Genomic DNA, 14,045 nt, shown 5'->3' with positions numbered 1-14,045 from the left:
AGCTTTGTTGTCAATTTAAATTTATATATATATATCAGCTGTCCGCATTCACTTTCTTTCCAGCACAGGAATCCATCATGCAAGGGAGATTCATTGCAACCTCCATGAATCAACAACAAGGTGAAACACAACACAGATTGAACCCATGTCCTTTGTCTCATATTATCTGTTACAATCCATCGGCCGTACAAACCCTAAAAAATTAAAAAAAATACAAATTTGCCAGGGTTTATGCGCCACCACGTTCAGTTGGCCGGCAGCCGCCCACTAAGCAAAGAGATAAACTCAAACATATATATTCTATATAAGCTCTGCCTTCTGCCTTCAATTATCAACAGCATAAGAGAGACTGAGACTGGAGATATAGAGAGAACATGAAGAGCTTCTCTTCGTTGTTGCATGTGATTGTTTTGTTTTATTTATGTTTAAAGACAGAAGGCCAACTGAGAGCTGATTATTATGCGAGCAGTTGCCCTAATTTGTCTAATGTGGTTAGAAGAGAGGTATTTAAAGCTCTTCAGAATGAGATGAGGATGGGTGGTTCCCTTCTTCGGCTCCACTTCCATGATTGCTTCGTCAATGTGAGTTTTTTTTGTAGGAAAATAATATGTTTATAAAGAACAAAAATGAACTCATGTCTTATATAGTTCCTGAAAATTAGAATCTTCAAGCAACTTTTCTTAGGGTGATAATCTATATATTTTATGTTTATTTTTAAATGAAATGTTAATAAGAAAAAATTGATTGCATGCAGAATAAAATTAAGGGAAATTTGCTGATGATTGAATCCGTTCTTATTTTGAGAAATTTAGATATTTGATGTATAATTCATATATGTTTTTACATATATAACTAATACCTAAAGTTTAGAAGTTAACATTTATAAAAATTTGGTGTAATATTATTGTAATATTAAAGTTAACATTTACAAAAATATTTGGATCAAGATATTATGATCAACTTTATAATAAGGATGTGTTTTACAATCCTTTGATCTGCTTTAATATTATTGTAACAAACATATAAATTTATTATTCATTGGTTACAATGTTCTGAATGGGCTTTATGTAATTATCATATTGTTAATCTCTTGCAGGGCTGCGATGCATCAATCCTCTTAGACGGCAGCGACAGCGAAAAACTCGCTCTTCCAAATCTGAACTCTGCAAGAGGGTTTGATGTCATAGACAGCATTAAAGCTGCAGTGGAGAACGAATGCAACGGAACCGTCTCCTGTGCTGATATACTCGCCATAACTGCAAGAGACTCAGTTCTTCTGGTATCCACATTATTTTTCTTTTATTTGAAAAAAAATGTATTTATTTGGTTTGTTATTTGTATGTTATTAGGTGGTTAGGTGGATGAGTGGCTTTACACTTAGAGACAAAATGCGAAATGAATATATTCGCATTAAGCGCCGATTATCTCATGATTCAATTAAGAGAATATATGTTTTAGATTTGACTTATGTTAAGAAAGGCAGAGGTAGACCTAGGAAGACTTGGGCTTATTGTATAAAAAATGATCTTAATTTATTATAACTATATGAAAATATGACAGATGATTGAAATATAACAAAAGTGAAAATTATTAATGATTATGACATTGCTATTTAATTAAATGACCATGCAATTGCTTATGTAAACAGATTAAAGAAGTTCTTAAAACATATTTTTTTGCAACTAACGATTGTTTTCTTGGTTCATCATTAAAACTTATTCATCCTGAAAGTTCCAGAAAATTTTATAAAAATATGATTTTGTATTGCTAAGAAAATCAAAAGTTTGGACATTATTAATGATTTGTCAGAGTGGAGGCCGACCATGGACGGTTCTGCTTGGAAGAAGAGATGGGTTGGTAGCAAACCAGAGTGGTGCGAACAATGGGCTACCGAGTCCTTTTAATAGTCTTGATGTAATCATAGCTAAATTTGCTGCTGTTGGCCTCGACACCACCGATGTGGTCACTTTGTCAGGTATGTCTATCACATATTAACTCATTATGATTGATAATTAATTACATGAACATATTTATATATATATATAAGAAGAAGAAGAAGAAATAAGATGAAAATGATTATGGGTGTCAAAAGAGTTTGATTTTTTTTTTAGTAGTTTTAGTTTGGGGGATTTGCATACATATTCTCCACACAATTATTATCCATGTACATATCCAGCACCAAAATTTTCGTTATTTGCATATATAACACTCGAATATTAACTATTATGCCCAACATGTTACTATTACTAAGTTCATAAAAGTGAAATAGATCTTTTCATGTATAGATTTATGACATCAATGTGTTGTAAATGTGAATATTAATTTTTTTAATGTTAGATATGTAAATACATAGAAATCATTTGGTATGCATGCAAATTTTGCTTGTTCGGTGAATTTAAATACATACCACACAATTCTTATTTATTTACATATCTAAGCCTACACTTTTATATTTAGAAATATAACATATAAATTTTTAATATTACATCAAAAATAACAATATTACTAATATTTTAAAAGAAAAATAAACTATTTCATGTATAGATTTATGACATTAAAGTATAATACACATGTAGTTTTATTAATTTTTTGAATCAAATCATATGATTCACACACAACTCACATGAAAAAGCTGCACATAAAAATTTGAAGGTGGCCACACAATCGGACGAGCTCGTTGCACCTTATTCAGCAACCGCCTGTTCAACTTCTCCGGCGGTGGAGCCGCCGACCCCACCCTCGACTCCTCCCTCGCCTCTGAGCTCCAAAGCCTCTGCCCTCAGAACGGCGACGGAAACGTGACGACTGCTCTTGACCAGAATTCCACAGACTACTTCGACAACCACTATTTCAACAACCTCATCAACAATAAAGGAGTCCTATCCTCCGACCAGCTCCTCTTCTCTGACGATGCTGCAGCTACGAATTCAATGAGAACTCTGGTTCAGAGCTATGCAAGCAATAGCAACCTCTTCTTCTCTCAGTTTGCAAGCTCCATGGTGAAGATGGGGAATATAAGTCCACTCACTGGTGTCAAGGGAGAAGTGAGGAAGAATTGTAGGGTTGTAAACTCTAGTTAATATTGATTATTAACTTAGCTGCGCACAGACCCTGGTGGTCTGTATTATATATAAATCTATGTATTTGATGCATGCAAAAAAAATTGAAGTGATAACAGTCAAATTCAGTTGTACTGGTGATATTGGTTAGTGAGTCTGCACTTTTACCAAAAATATTTGCTACATCATCAGATCACAAAGAATATATATATATATACATACATACATACATATATATATATATATATATATATATATAATATATATATAATTTGTGAGAGCTCCTTAGGATCTGCAACAGCTACAAAAAGAAGCTTTGTTATGTTCCTATTGAGCCATGGCATTGGGATCAGCTTGTGTGAAGCTTGTGATTATATAAAGAGTATTTGCTGGGGTTTTAAGCATATTTGGAGGCCTCCATGATATAACATATTAAATTAGGATTTTGTGTAGGATTAAAGAAGCAAGAAGTACTTTTGCAACAAGAGTTTTTTTCTTAAATGTTTTTGTCTTAGTTCTGATTTCTCTCGGCTGATGTATGATCAATTAACATGTTTAGGTGAAGTTCTATGTTTAGCCCCACATTAGATAATTGAATATTACATAAATGTATGGATATCATGTGATTGACTCTTATTCTTCCTAGGCTTTAATTTTTTTATGTGTCGAAAATGAGATTTAGGATTGATGTTATGGCCCGACTGGGGTTCTTTTTAGTGGTTGTTATTTTTGTTAAGAGAAACATAATGTACATATGTCAGATTGAGCTATTTGGCTTCTTTTTTGTTATGCATGAGTATACTTATGTTTCAATATGAGTCATCAACATTCTGCTGCCATAAAATTGTGCTATAATCACATAACTTGTAAAAATATAGCTGAATATTAAAATAATCACATTTAAGAACATTCTTATTAAAAGGCAATATGTTTGGATACACATTTCATTTTATAGACACTTTAGAAGAAATTTGATTATTGTTGTTTTGATTAAAAATTTTAATCATAATCATCATAAATGCTAAATGAGTAATATTTACGATCTATTTGGGGCAGTTGCAGCTTATCAATAAATTGTTGCGTAGCAGCTGCCCTTAGAAGCTACAGGGGATAAGCTGGCTAGCTTTTTGTTTTCTGTGGCTTAAAAATAGTAGTGCAGTAGTTGTTTCTGAATAAATGACTATTTTGCCCTTGTGTATTAATGTCATTTGTAACATAGTTGTCATAGTCATATATTTGATACTAGAGAAGCAAAAATTCACAAAACAACAATACCAAAAATAAGATATACACCTCGTTTAGTAGTAAATATCAAGATTTATAAAAACAAAAAAAAACTATTAAAATTGCAATTAATAATATGATAATTTTGTTTTCAAATTGTTGAAGATGTACGTCATGAGATACATTGTCCTCCAGAAAATGCTATCTAATACTGATCACTGTTGATAGTGGAATCTGTCAGACTGTCTGCACACTGGAAGAAGCCACACTTCTATGTGATTCTCTGTGGGCACCTGTACAAGTATCTCTCATAGCTATGTGTCTGACATGACGTAAGTTGAGAAATTTGAAGTGTACAGTAGTAGAGTAATTGTCAGGAGGTCCCTGAAATCATGGAGCTCATCTTTCCTGAATGCTATAAAAGACAATTCATTAGTCATAACAAAAGTTGAGACTATTAAAAGGAGTAATTAATTATAATTTTTTGCAGGTGTGAGGTCTCAGAGAACTTGGTAAGCCAACCAACGAATCGATCACTACAAGCAGACCACAGACCTTGTAAAAAAACGGTTCTTGATTGTCCTTATCCCACATAAAATCAAGCTCATGTCTATCACATATGTATAACACCAAAAAGGTCATGTAAAAGATCCCCAAAACCAAATCGCCAAAAATAAGAGAGGAACTCGGTTGCCTTCATTATGAATTTTACATGTGGCACCAACCAAAAACAACTAACAGGCCATCTAGAAGAACCCTTAAGGTTGTTAGCACTGATTGCCCACTCGCCTTCCTTTTGTTCATTCTTGGCTGGCTTCTCGCTTTCTTTTTTATCATCATTGCCATCAATATTCAATTTGTTGTTTTTATCGTGGAGTCACCAATTTCTTACATGTTTTGTTGCCCTTTACCAGACTAATCATTGTCATGAAGGATTAAAGGACTAGGGTAGGTAATAACATGAATAAATAAAAGGAATATGTGGGGAGGCCTTTCATGAAGATTAGTTACCCACATCTTTAAAGAATATATTAGAAATACCTTATGGATATAATTGTAGAGGAATCTTTATGAAAGCCGATAACGAGAGAATTCAAATTGATACATTCATTACGGAGTTGTTATCTTCCTATAAGGGCAAGCCCCTATAGTTTATTACATCTTAAATAGTAAGGACTATTTTAACAAAACCCCAATTAAGGTTAACAAAATGTTCTCAGAAGAGTTATGTTTTATGGTTATATAAAGAAGCATCAACTTCTCAGTCTAAAGGTTGTAGAACCCTAAAGAGTTCACTATCCTATGGATTTATGTTTAAATGAAATTCATCTTCAATTACACATCTTCAATGCTCATCTCTGTCAAACAGAGTTAGCACATCCTAGGATGACGGTCCACTCATTTTCTTAAGTAGTCCTACAAAACAAAGTTAGCAAAAAAAAGTAATGTTTATTTTTGTTTGTTGAGTTTTAAATTTTTAGACAACCCGATCAAAATATCAATAGCTCCTTCGTCCCAGGTTCATCAAATATCTGATCTACTTAGTCTGAAATGTGTTTAAACTAGAACCGGAAGATTCTTGTCAACAACTACGATTGCATTGTCCAAGAAATCTTCGTAGATCAAAGCATGTTGGGTTAAAGTTATGTTTGATGATCTTTGTTCATTAGGGTTTCATTTAAGTTTTAATGGCTTTTTTGAATTTTAGGGATTAAAAATTTTAGAATGTTTAACGTTTATTAATTGATTGATTTTTATCATTTTATTTTTTTTTTGTTCAGAATGACCCGATTGAGATCTCATGATTCCGTCACCCTGGGTCATTTAAGTTTGAGATTTAATTAGTCACAAGTGATTGGAAGATATTTTGTTGGCAACTATGGGTTACCTCCTCCAAAATAACTTCTCAACCGAAGTTGTATTTTTAGGTTAAAGTTTAAGTTTTAAGTCTTTTAAGGTGGATTTTAGGTAGTTTATACCTTAGCCTAAATTATTCCCGATTGAGGTAAGATGTGTTTTATGTTCTCATACGAGAAATAAACTCGTACCCTTCAATCACTTGGATTAAGCTTATTTTTAGAGTAATTCAAGTTGAATTGAATTAGCCTAAAACAAGTTTCCAGATAATCTCAGTTTAACCTTGATTAGACTAATTGTCTCTAAGATTACCTTCAATCTTGGTTGATTTGACTAAAGCCCACTAGGATTGACCTAGGTTTATTTAGTTTGATTGGAATCAAACTACTTAGATCAACTTGAGATTAGTCATGTTCAAACTATTTAGACTTGATAAAGTCTAAGTTAATTTAAACTTGAATTATGCTTTAGGTCTAAGTTAGACTTAAATCATTCATAGAATAGGCTGAAGTTAAAGATCTCTATAGTTGAGTCTATTATCTAATTGATTTAATTTAATTGAGGTAACCTGAATAGGTCTTAATTAACCTTAGAATTCAATTGAACATGATTTAAAATATACCAGACTCCTAAGTTCAAATTAAATTGAACTTAGATTGGATTTAGGTTAGACTAAACTCAATAGAATTTATGTTAAGCCTAGGGTGACCAATAGAATTTATGTTTAGGGTGAGTTAGACCTAGCATTGTAACTCATCATGAACTACATTTAATGTGGACTAGACTTGGTATTTAGGTTTGCCCATTGAGCAAGAGTAGTTAAGAGAAGCTCTAAGCATGTAGTAAATAGATAAGGAGATAGTGGGCATCCCTGTTGGAACCCATAGTTTGCTTTAATTTGAGTTTTTTTCCTTTCATTGATCAGTAATATGTAGTTCTGGTTTTGTACGCATGCCAACACCCACCTATTAAACATTTTCAGGAAACCCCAAAAATTTAGGACTCTCTGTATTGTTTCATGATTCATCATTATGTAGACTATACTTGGTATTTAGGTTTACCCATCGAGCAAGAGTAGTTAAGAGAAGCTCTAAGCATGTAACAAACAGATAAGGGGATAGTGGGCATCCCTGTTGGAACCCATAGTTTGCTTTAACTTAAGTTTTTTTCCTTTCTTTGATCAGTAATCTGTAGCTCTTGTTTTGTACGCATGCCAACACCCACATGTTAAACATTTTCAGGCAACCCCAAAAATTTAGGACTCTCTGTATTGTTTCATGATTCATCATTCTGTATACTTTCTCCATATAGATCTTGATAAGCATCAATCCAGATTTAGACGCGAAGATTCTAAGTTTGTTAACATCATCTTGTGTCAAAAGGAAATGACTAGAGATGGATCTTTAAAGAACAAAATCGTCTTGTTCCAATGATATAACCTCTGGGAATGCATCTTTAGGTCTAGTCACCAAAGCAATAATTTTATAAATAAATTTGCATAAACTTTCCAGCCTGAATATATGGGGAGCATCAGCGCTGTCTTTTTTTTGTTATCAGGACCTCTAAAGAATATCTCGAGGAGTCTGGCATGTTGGTAGTGGCAAACAAATCATGAGTGGAAAATAAAACCTCTTTGTTGAAGATGCTCCAAATGTTTGTAAAGAATGGGGTGGTAATTAAGAATGGGGTGATAATTAAGTTGATTATGGAAAATAAAACCTCTTTGTTGAAGATGCTCCAAATATTATTATAGCCTACAAATTTCTTGATCCATGATGTTGACATTTAGCTGAGCTTAGCTGAGTATTTTTTTTCATATTTTTTTATCCGAGAAATAAGGTCAGCCCTTCACACTAATATTGGTGGCATTCCACTTGGTGTTAATGAAATATATGAAATTTTTTTGCATCTCATCCCACACATCAGTAAATGACCCATCATCCAGTTTAATATGATGAATATGGCTAGATTTATACTTGGCGGTGGCAGAGGAGTGAAAAATTTTAGTATTATCATCTCCCTTGTTCAGCCATCCGACTTTGTCCCTTTGCCGCCACCAAGAATTGATGCACTTCAAAGTGATATTCAACTCATGGACCTTAGTTTGTAGCTCCACTTCTTGCTCAGGGAGAAGCTCCTCAGTTATACAATCAATCATTTGAAGATTTTGGATGTCAACCTTCACGGAACAATTGAGTTTGCCCAACTTTTTCATTTTTTGCTTGCTCCAATACGTGAGGGCCAACACTGTGTGTTTACATTTTTTCTTTAAAATATCATTATTAGATCCATATTCGAACTTACCCCATTCCTTTTCGACAATACGTGAGGGCCAACACAGCGAGAAAGCTTGGTTTTCTCAAAGCAGAGTATGTTATCTTGCTTGAACTGACCATGTTATAATTTGAAAGCCACAGGACAGTGATCCAAAGCAACGCGAGTTAGGTGCCTAGATTTTATCATTATTAAAAGTTGGAGTGCACCCTTCGAATTAATAAAAATTCTATCAATACATACCCAAAATTTACTCGCGACTTACTTGTTGTTACACCAAGTGTATCTTAGACTCTGAAAAACCCTATCATGAAGTTCGTTGGGATTCATAAAGCCAAGAAGCTCATACACATCGTTTTTCACTCTTTTACGTTTCATCATTTGAAGAGGTGAATTTTCTACTCAACCATCCTTCACAGCTTACATTTTAAGAGTTGATTTTATAAACTTTTTAAGAGGTCCTTATCTATTTAATGATGATGACTAACTAAAAAAGCATCAATGTTGCATAGCAAGCAACAAATAGTTATATTAATTACATTAAAATAGGTCATCTCTGATGGAAATTTATGAATTTTTGTTTTGTCAATATTTATTGATCTTTTGTCAATATTTATTGATCATTTTTTATCAATATATTTTCATTGAGATTATGAGAAATTTTCCATCATATAAAATCTATTGAAAGTATCTTGATGCTCCAATATTATTAACCTATCCTTAACTTATGACATAACAATATCTACCTACTTAATAACATGAATAAATATGAGTGAATTTTTTAGATGAGTAAAATCTTATATTTCCCTAGCTACTTTTAATGTTTGTTCCTCACCAATTTTAGAATTTTTAATGGCCTTGCTTAACTCCACTAAGACCACAATATTACTTCAATGCCATTTGTAGTTAATAAATTTCCTCCTCTCTTTTTTTAATTATTTATTTGCAATAAACAAAGTAATGATACTTGAAGCAAATGGTGAAATAGTTTCATGCACCATTAATGATGATATGCACAATTCCTAATCGTCCATCTCTACACCTACTAGGATAAGACTCCCCTAGCTGAATTTAGTAGGAATTAAAAGCTAATAGGGCATTTACATACGTACCCATCAATTAATTCTTATGTTTTTACATATCTTACACGTAAAATTTGCTTCTTACATTTATACCACCCACATATTTCATATCACATCTAAAATAATACGAGTTTAATTTTTAAGAAGTGAAATACATCTTCTCATGCAGGGAGAAGATGGTATGCATGTAAAAATAAAAGTTTAGGCATTAGATAAGTAGAAAACATTGGAATTGAGTGGTATGCATGCAAATCTTCCTTAATTGAGGGGAATTTGCATACATACCACCCAATTCCTCTGTATTTACATACCAGCGTCTTAAATTTTATTTTTTTACATGCATACCACCCAAATTTTTCATATCAAAACAAGAACATCATCATTTTATTAAAGAAAAAAAGTGAAATACACCTTCTCATACAAAGATATGGTGGTATGTTTGTAAAGGAATTCTAACTTAGGTGTTAGATTTTGCTCTATATTATTGAAGTAAATAAACATGGATAATGTAATTTCTTATATTGATTAAAGAGTTTGTGTAAATATGCAGCATGTATATTTTACGGGTCGTCCATGTCTATAAACTTGCCTGCCTATGGTTACATATAATAAGAAATAGTTCGAATTTCATAAAATATTATATTATTTTGTATTGCTGCATCACATGACGTTGATTAAGATAATGATTTTGATATGCTAAATAAAAAATATGTTTGAAAAATAAGTATCAATAAATGACCACATTCAAACCCAACCCTTTGCAAGATATCTGTTTAAGAATATTATGTTTTGCTCCAATGGCCGCCCTAACATCTTTTATGTGAGGAAAGTAGGGGGTGTGAACGAGTCAAGCTTGAGTCACCCCTAACTAGGGGTGTAAACAAGCCGAACACGAGCTGAGCCTCGTTAAAAAATACGATTGTTTGTATTTGGGTCGTTTATATTTCGAACACAAAAAGTTTCTTTATACGAGCCGAACACGAGTTGTTTGCAAATCAAAAATAATTTTGATAACCTTGGGAGATGTAAATTAGTCATGCATGCAGCCGTTAGGGGTGTAAATGAGCCGAGCTTGGCGGGTCCTAACTCGGCTTGTTAAAAAATATCATTGTTCGTGTTCGGTTCTTTTATATATCGAGCTCAAAAAATATGTTCGTGCTTGGCTCGCTTGCTTATCGAGCCAAACATGTATTCACGAATAATGAGCTACTTTGAAAACCAAAATCATATATATATAATTATATATATATATATATATATAATTATTCCGAGCCTTGTAAGATGTTTATACTAGAGCAAAGGCCTTATTATTGCTAGCATTGTAAGATGTTGGCCATACCAGAGATAGGTGTTATAGATTACATACCTCAGGTAAAGAAAAAAAACCCCTTCAGATGCCTCCCCTTCCTATGACTGTTGCAGCTAAGGATAGTCTTGGAGGTTTACTGGATAATTCTCAAAGTTCTCCAGCGTCTTTTGATTCTAATGCTCCTTCTATTTCTTCCTCTGGAGTTCTAAGGGAGGAACTCAACACTATCACTATGATTACTCCTACAGCTTGCTCACCTGTTGAGAGTTTGGAGGAACCTCTAAAAAAAAATCTGAAGGACTTTCAGCTTCCTGTTCCTCCTGATGGAAGGAAAGTTATTGAACTAACAAATCTTCTGAAGGAAGAGTGGCAGGTTCAGACTTCCAAAAGGAAAAAAAAGCAACCTACTGAAATTCAAAGATTGCAAATTGGTGCTGCTTCAATGGCCAATGGTGGTAAGATGAAGACTGGATCTTCTCCTGTTCATTCTAGGGAGAACAAGATCTAGATCCCAGCCGTCCCTCCACATCTCCCCTCCCCCAAAATGATTAATCCTTCCTCATGCTTGTTTTTGGCCTTTGGCCAGTCTAAGTCTTTCACAAAACTTATAACTTATATTAACAACTATATATGTTCTTTGTTTATTTTTGTTGAGCTTTTGACCTTGTTGAGGGGGTTGGAAGGCTTCTCCTGTGTTACTAACCCAAGGGATGTTTTTCTTCACTTATCCTTTATTACACTTCTTCAGTTTCTCAATCTTTAGATTTTCCTTGTCCTAGAGGGCCTTGGACAGATAGCTAGGTTGTTTGATGAAGCAGCTGTGGGGCATTCTTTACATTCACTATGATCAAGTTGATGTGTTGGAATATCAGAGGGATTTCTGATCCTAATTCCCTGATGAGAGTTAAGAATTTAGCTAAGAAGCATAATTTGTTGTGTTTTGCCATTTTGGAACCTTTGGTACATAGTACCCCCAACAGATTCCTTACAAAATTCCCTAAATTCTTTTGTTTGTATAATCTAAACAATAAAATATGGCTTTTCTATAGGAAGGATGTTAAAGTTCAGACCTTGGAGAATCAGACTCAATTTCTTCATGTCAATCTGCAGTGGGATTTCCTTAACATTGAGGCTACCTTCATTTATGCAGGCAGCTCTGCAGGTGAAAAAGTTAATTTATGGCAGCAAATTCAGCAGCTGAAGTCTTCAATCAATGAACCTTGGATTATTGGTGGGGATTTTAATAGTGTGGCTAGATTGAATGAAAAATGGGGTGGGAAGCCTGCTGACATCAACCATATGCTACTGTTTACTGACAACATCAGGAGCAATGACCTTTCTGAACTTCCACATCAGGGTCCTCTTGACACTTGGAAGAGAGGAAAGCTCTATGAAAGAATTGATAGATTCTTAGTCAATCATGCTTGGTTGGAAACCAATTTTATTACTTCTATCTCCCATCTTCCTTAAACTTGTTCTGATCATAGACCTTTGTTAATATATATTTCCCCTACTCATTCCTCCCCCATCTCAAGGTTCAGATTCTTTAATGTTTGGGTGGAACATCCTGATTTTCTCTCTTTCTGAAAGTTTGTTTGGCTTCCTGTTAAATCCCTCCCCCCTTGGATCAGACTGTGGCAAATTCAGAAGACTGTGGCTAAGCATCTTAAAGCTTGGAATTGGAATTGTTTTGGTAACTTAACTTCAAAGGTTGAAGAGGCTGAACAAGCTGTCAAACAGGTAAAATTAAACATTCAGTTGGGCCTCACTGATGAACAAACTCTTATTAATGCTAATGCAAATCTACTTCAAGCTACTCATTGGGAGGAACAGTTTTATAAACAAAAGGTAGCTTTAAAAAAAATTGTTGATGCAGACAAAAATATAAGATTCTACCATGCTTGTATTAAAAATAGAAGACAATATAATACCATTTTGAAAATCAAGGATAGTAATGATTGTTGGATTTAGGAGGCTGATCAAATTCATCTAGATGCTATTAGACACTTTCAGACTCTTTTGTCTTGCCCCAATACTTCAAGCCTTCAATATTTCAACTCTGACCTTCTTTAATGATAAATTTTCATAAATTTTCTGAGATTAATAGTTTGGATCTAACATCTGCTCCTTCTGAAGATGAAATTTGGCAGGCTTTATGTTCTATTGATGGTGATAACGTGGCTGGAGCTGATGGGTTTACCTCTACCTTCTATAAAACAGCTTGGTCTATTATGAAGGTGGAGATTGTGGAGGTTGTCCAGGCCTTCTTCATGGTGGAATGACTTGCCAAATTATTTTTCTCTATCCACCATTACTTTAATCCCCAAGGGGAACAAAAATCTAAGTGGGATCATTTCAGACCTATCTCTTATACAACTGTGTTGTCTAAGCTCATTAACAAGCTTTTGGTCTTTAGACTTAAACCACATTTTCCTTTGTTGATTGCTCCTAACCAATCTGCCTTTGTTGCAGGAAGACAAATCACTGATAATGTCCTACTCACTCAAGAACTTTTCTTGGATATTGACATGCCATGCAGGGGGGGCAACCTCATGTATAAACTAGATGTCTCAAAAGCCTATGATACTATCAATTGGAACTTTATTGTGGAAGTTCTTAAAGAAAGAGGTTTCAAAGATTCTTTCTGTCAGCTGATCCAAAGATGGCTTCAAAATAATTCCTACACCATCCTGAATGTTAATTCTCAAGGGCAGTTTCAAGCTTCTAGAGGCATTAAACAAGGGAACCCCCTCTCTCAATATATCTTCATATTAGTAATGGATTATCTTTTTAGGCTTCTTAATCAGTAATTCTCTGCAAAGGAATAGATTTGCAAATAAAGCTAACTTTTCAATAAGCCATTTAAGTTATGCAAATGATATTATTTTATTCTCTAATGCTTCCAAACCTGTAGTGAAGAGGGTGTTCAGTTTGTTGAATCTCTTTCAGCAAATCTCTGGTCTTTCCTTAAATTCTAACAAATGCCAACTTATCTTTAGCAAACAGATTCCTGCTGCTAACAAGAATTGGGTCAAAGACTACACAGGATTTAAATCTGCTGTCAGTCTACTACTTTATTTTGGGGTATGACCAAAGGAAAAAATGTTGAGATTTTCATACCGATTTTATACTTTTTTTAATGATATTGCACTTTAAAGAAAGGTATTTTTGATGTTTTGTCGCAGGAATGATGAATTAGGGTCATTGGAGCAAAAAGATGCAAAAAGGAGCGAATTTGGA

At 33.8% G+C, this 14,045-nt stretch overlaps 1 protein-coding gene across 1 annotated transcript; it reads left to right on the top strand.

Annotated features, from left to right (window-relative positions):
* The first annotated feature begins 374 nt into the window (after positions 1-374).
* On the top strand, positions 375-3,122 carry LOC110033467 (peroxidase N-like). The gene is made up of 4 exons (XM_020737458.1): positions 375-581; positions 1,097-1,279; positions 1,810-1,975; positions 2,653-3,122. Exons 1-4 carry the CDS (start codon positions 375-377, stop codon positions 3,078-3,080), a joined length of 984 nt encoding a protein of 327 aa, XP_020593117.1. The 3' UTR covers positions 3,081-3,122.
* The last annotated feature ends 10,923 nt before the right edge of the window (positions 3,123-14,045 follow it).

Source organism: Phalaenopsis equestris, unplaced genomic scaffold, assembly GCF_001263595.1.
Source record: "Phalaenopsis equestris unplaced genomic scaffold, ASM126359v1 Scaffold001189, whole genome shotgun sequence".
In the NCBI taxonomy this organism is placed as follows: Eukaryota; Viridiplantae; Streptophyta; class Magnoliopsida; order Asparagales; family Orchidaceae; genus Phalaenopsis; species Phalaenopsis equestris.
Note: the sequence above shows the minus strand (reverse complement) of the source record. Positions and strands in the feature narration are given on the sequence as shown.

Coding starts and splice junctions, on each gene's coding strand:
- LOC110033467 (XM_020737458.1), top strand. CDS start 375: ATGAAGAGCTTCTCTTCGTTGTTGCATGTGATTGTTTTGTTTTATTTA. Junction 1,280..1,809: donor CAAGAGACTCAGTTCTTCTG/GTATCCACATTA, acceptor ATGATTTGTCAG/AGTGGAGGCCGACCATGGAC. Junction 1,976..2,652: donor CGATGTGGTCACTTTGTCAG/GTATGTCTATCA, acceptor AAAAATTTGAAG/GTGGCCACACAATCGGACGA.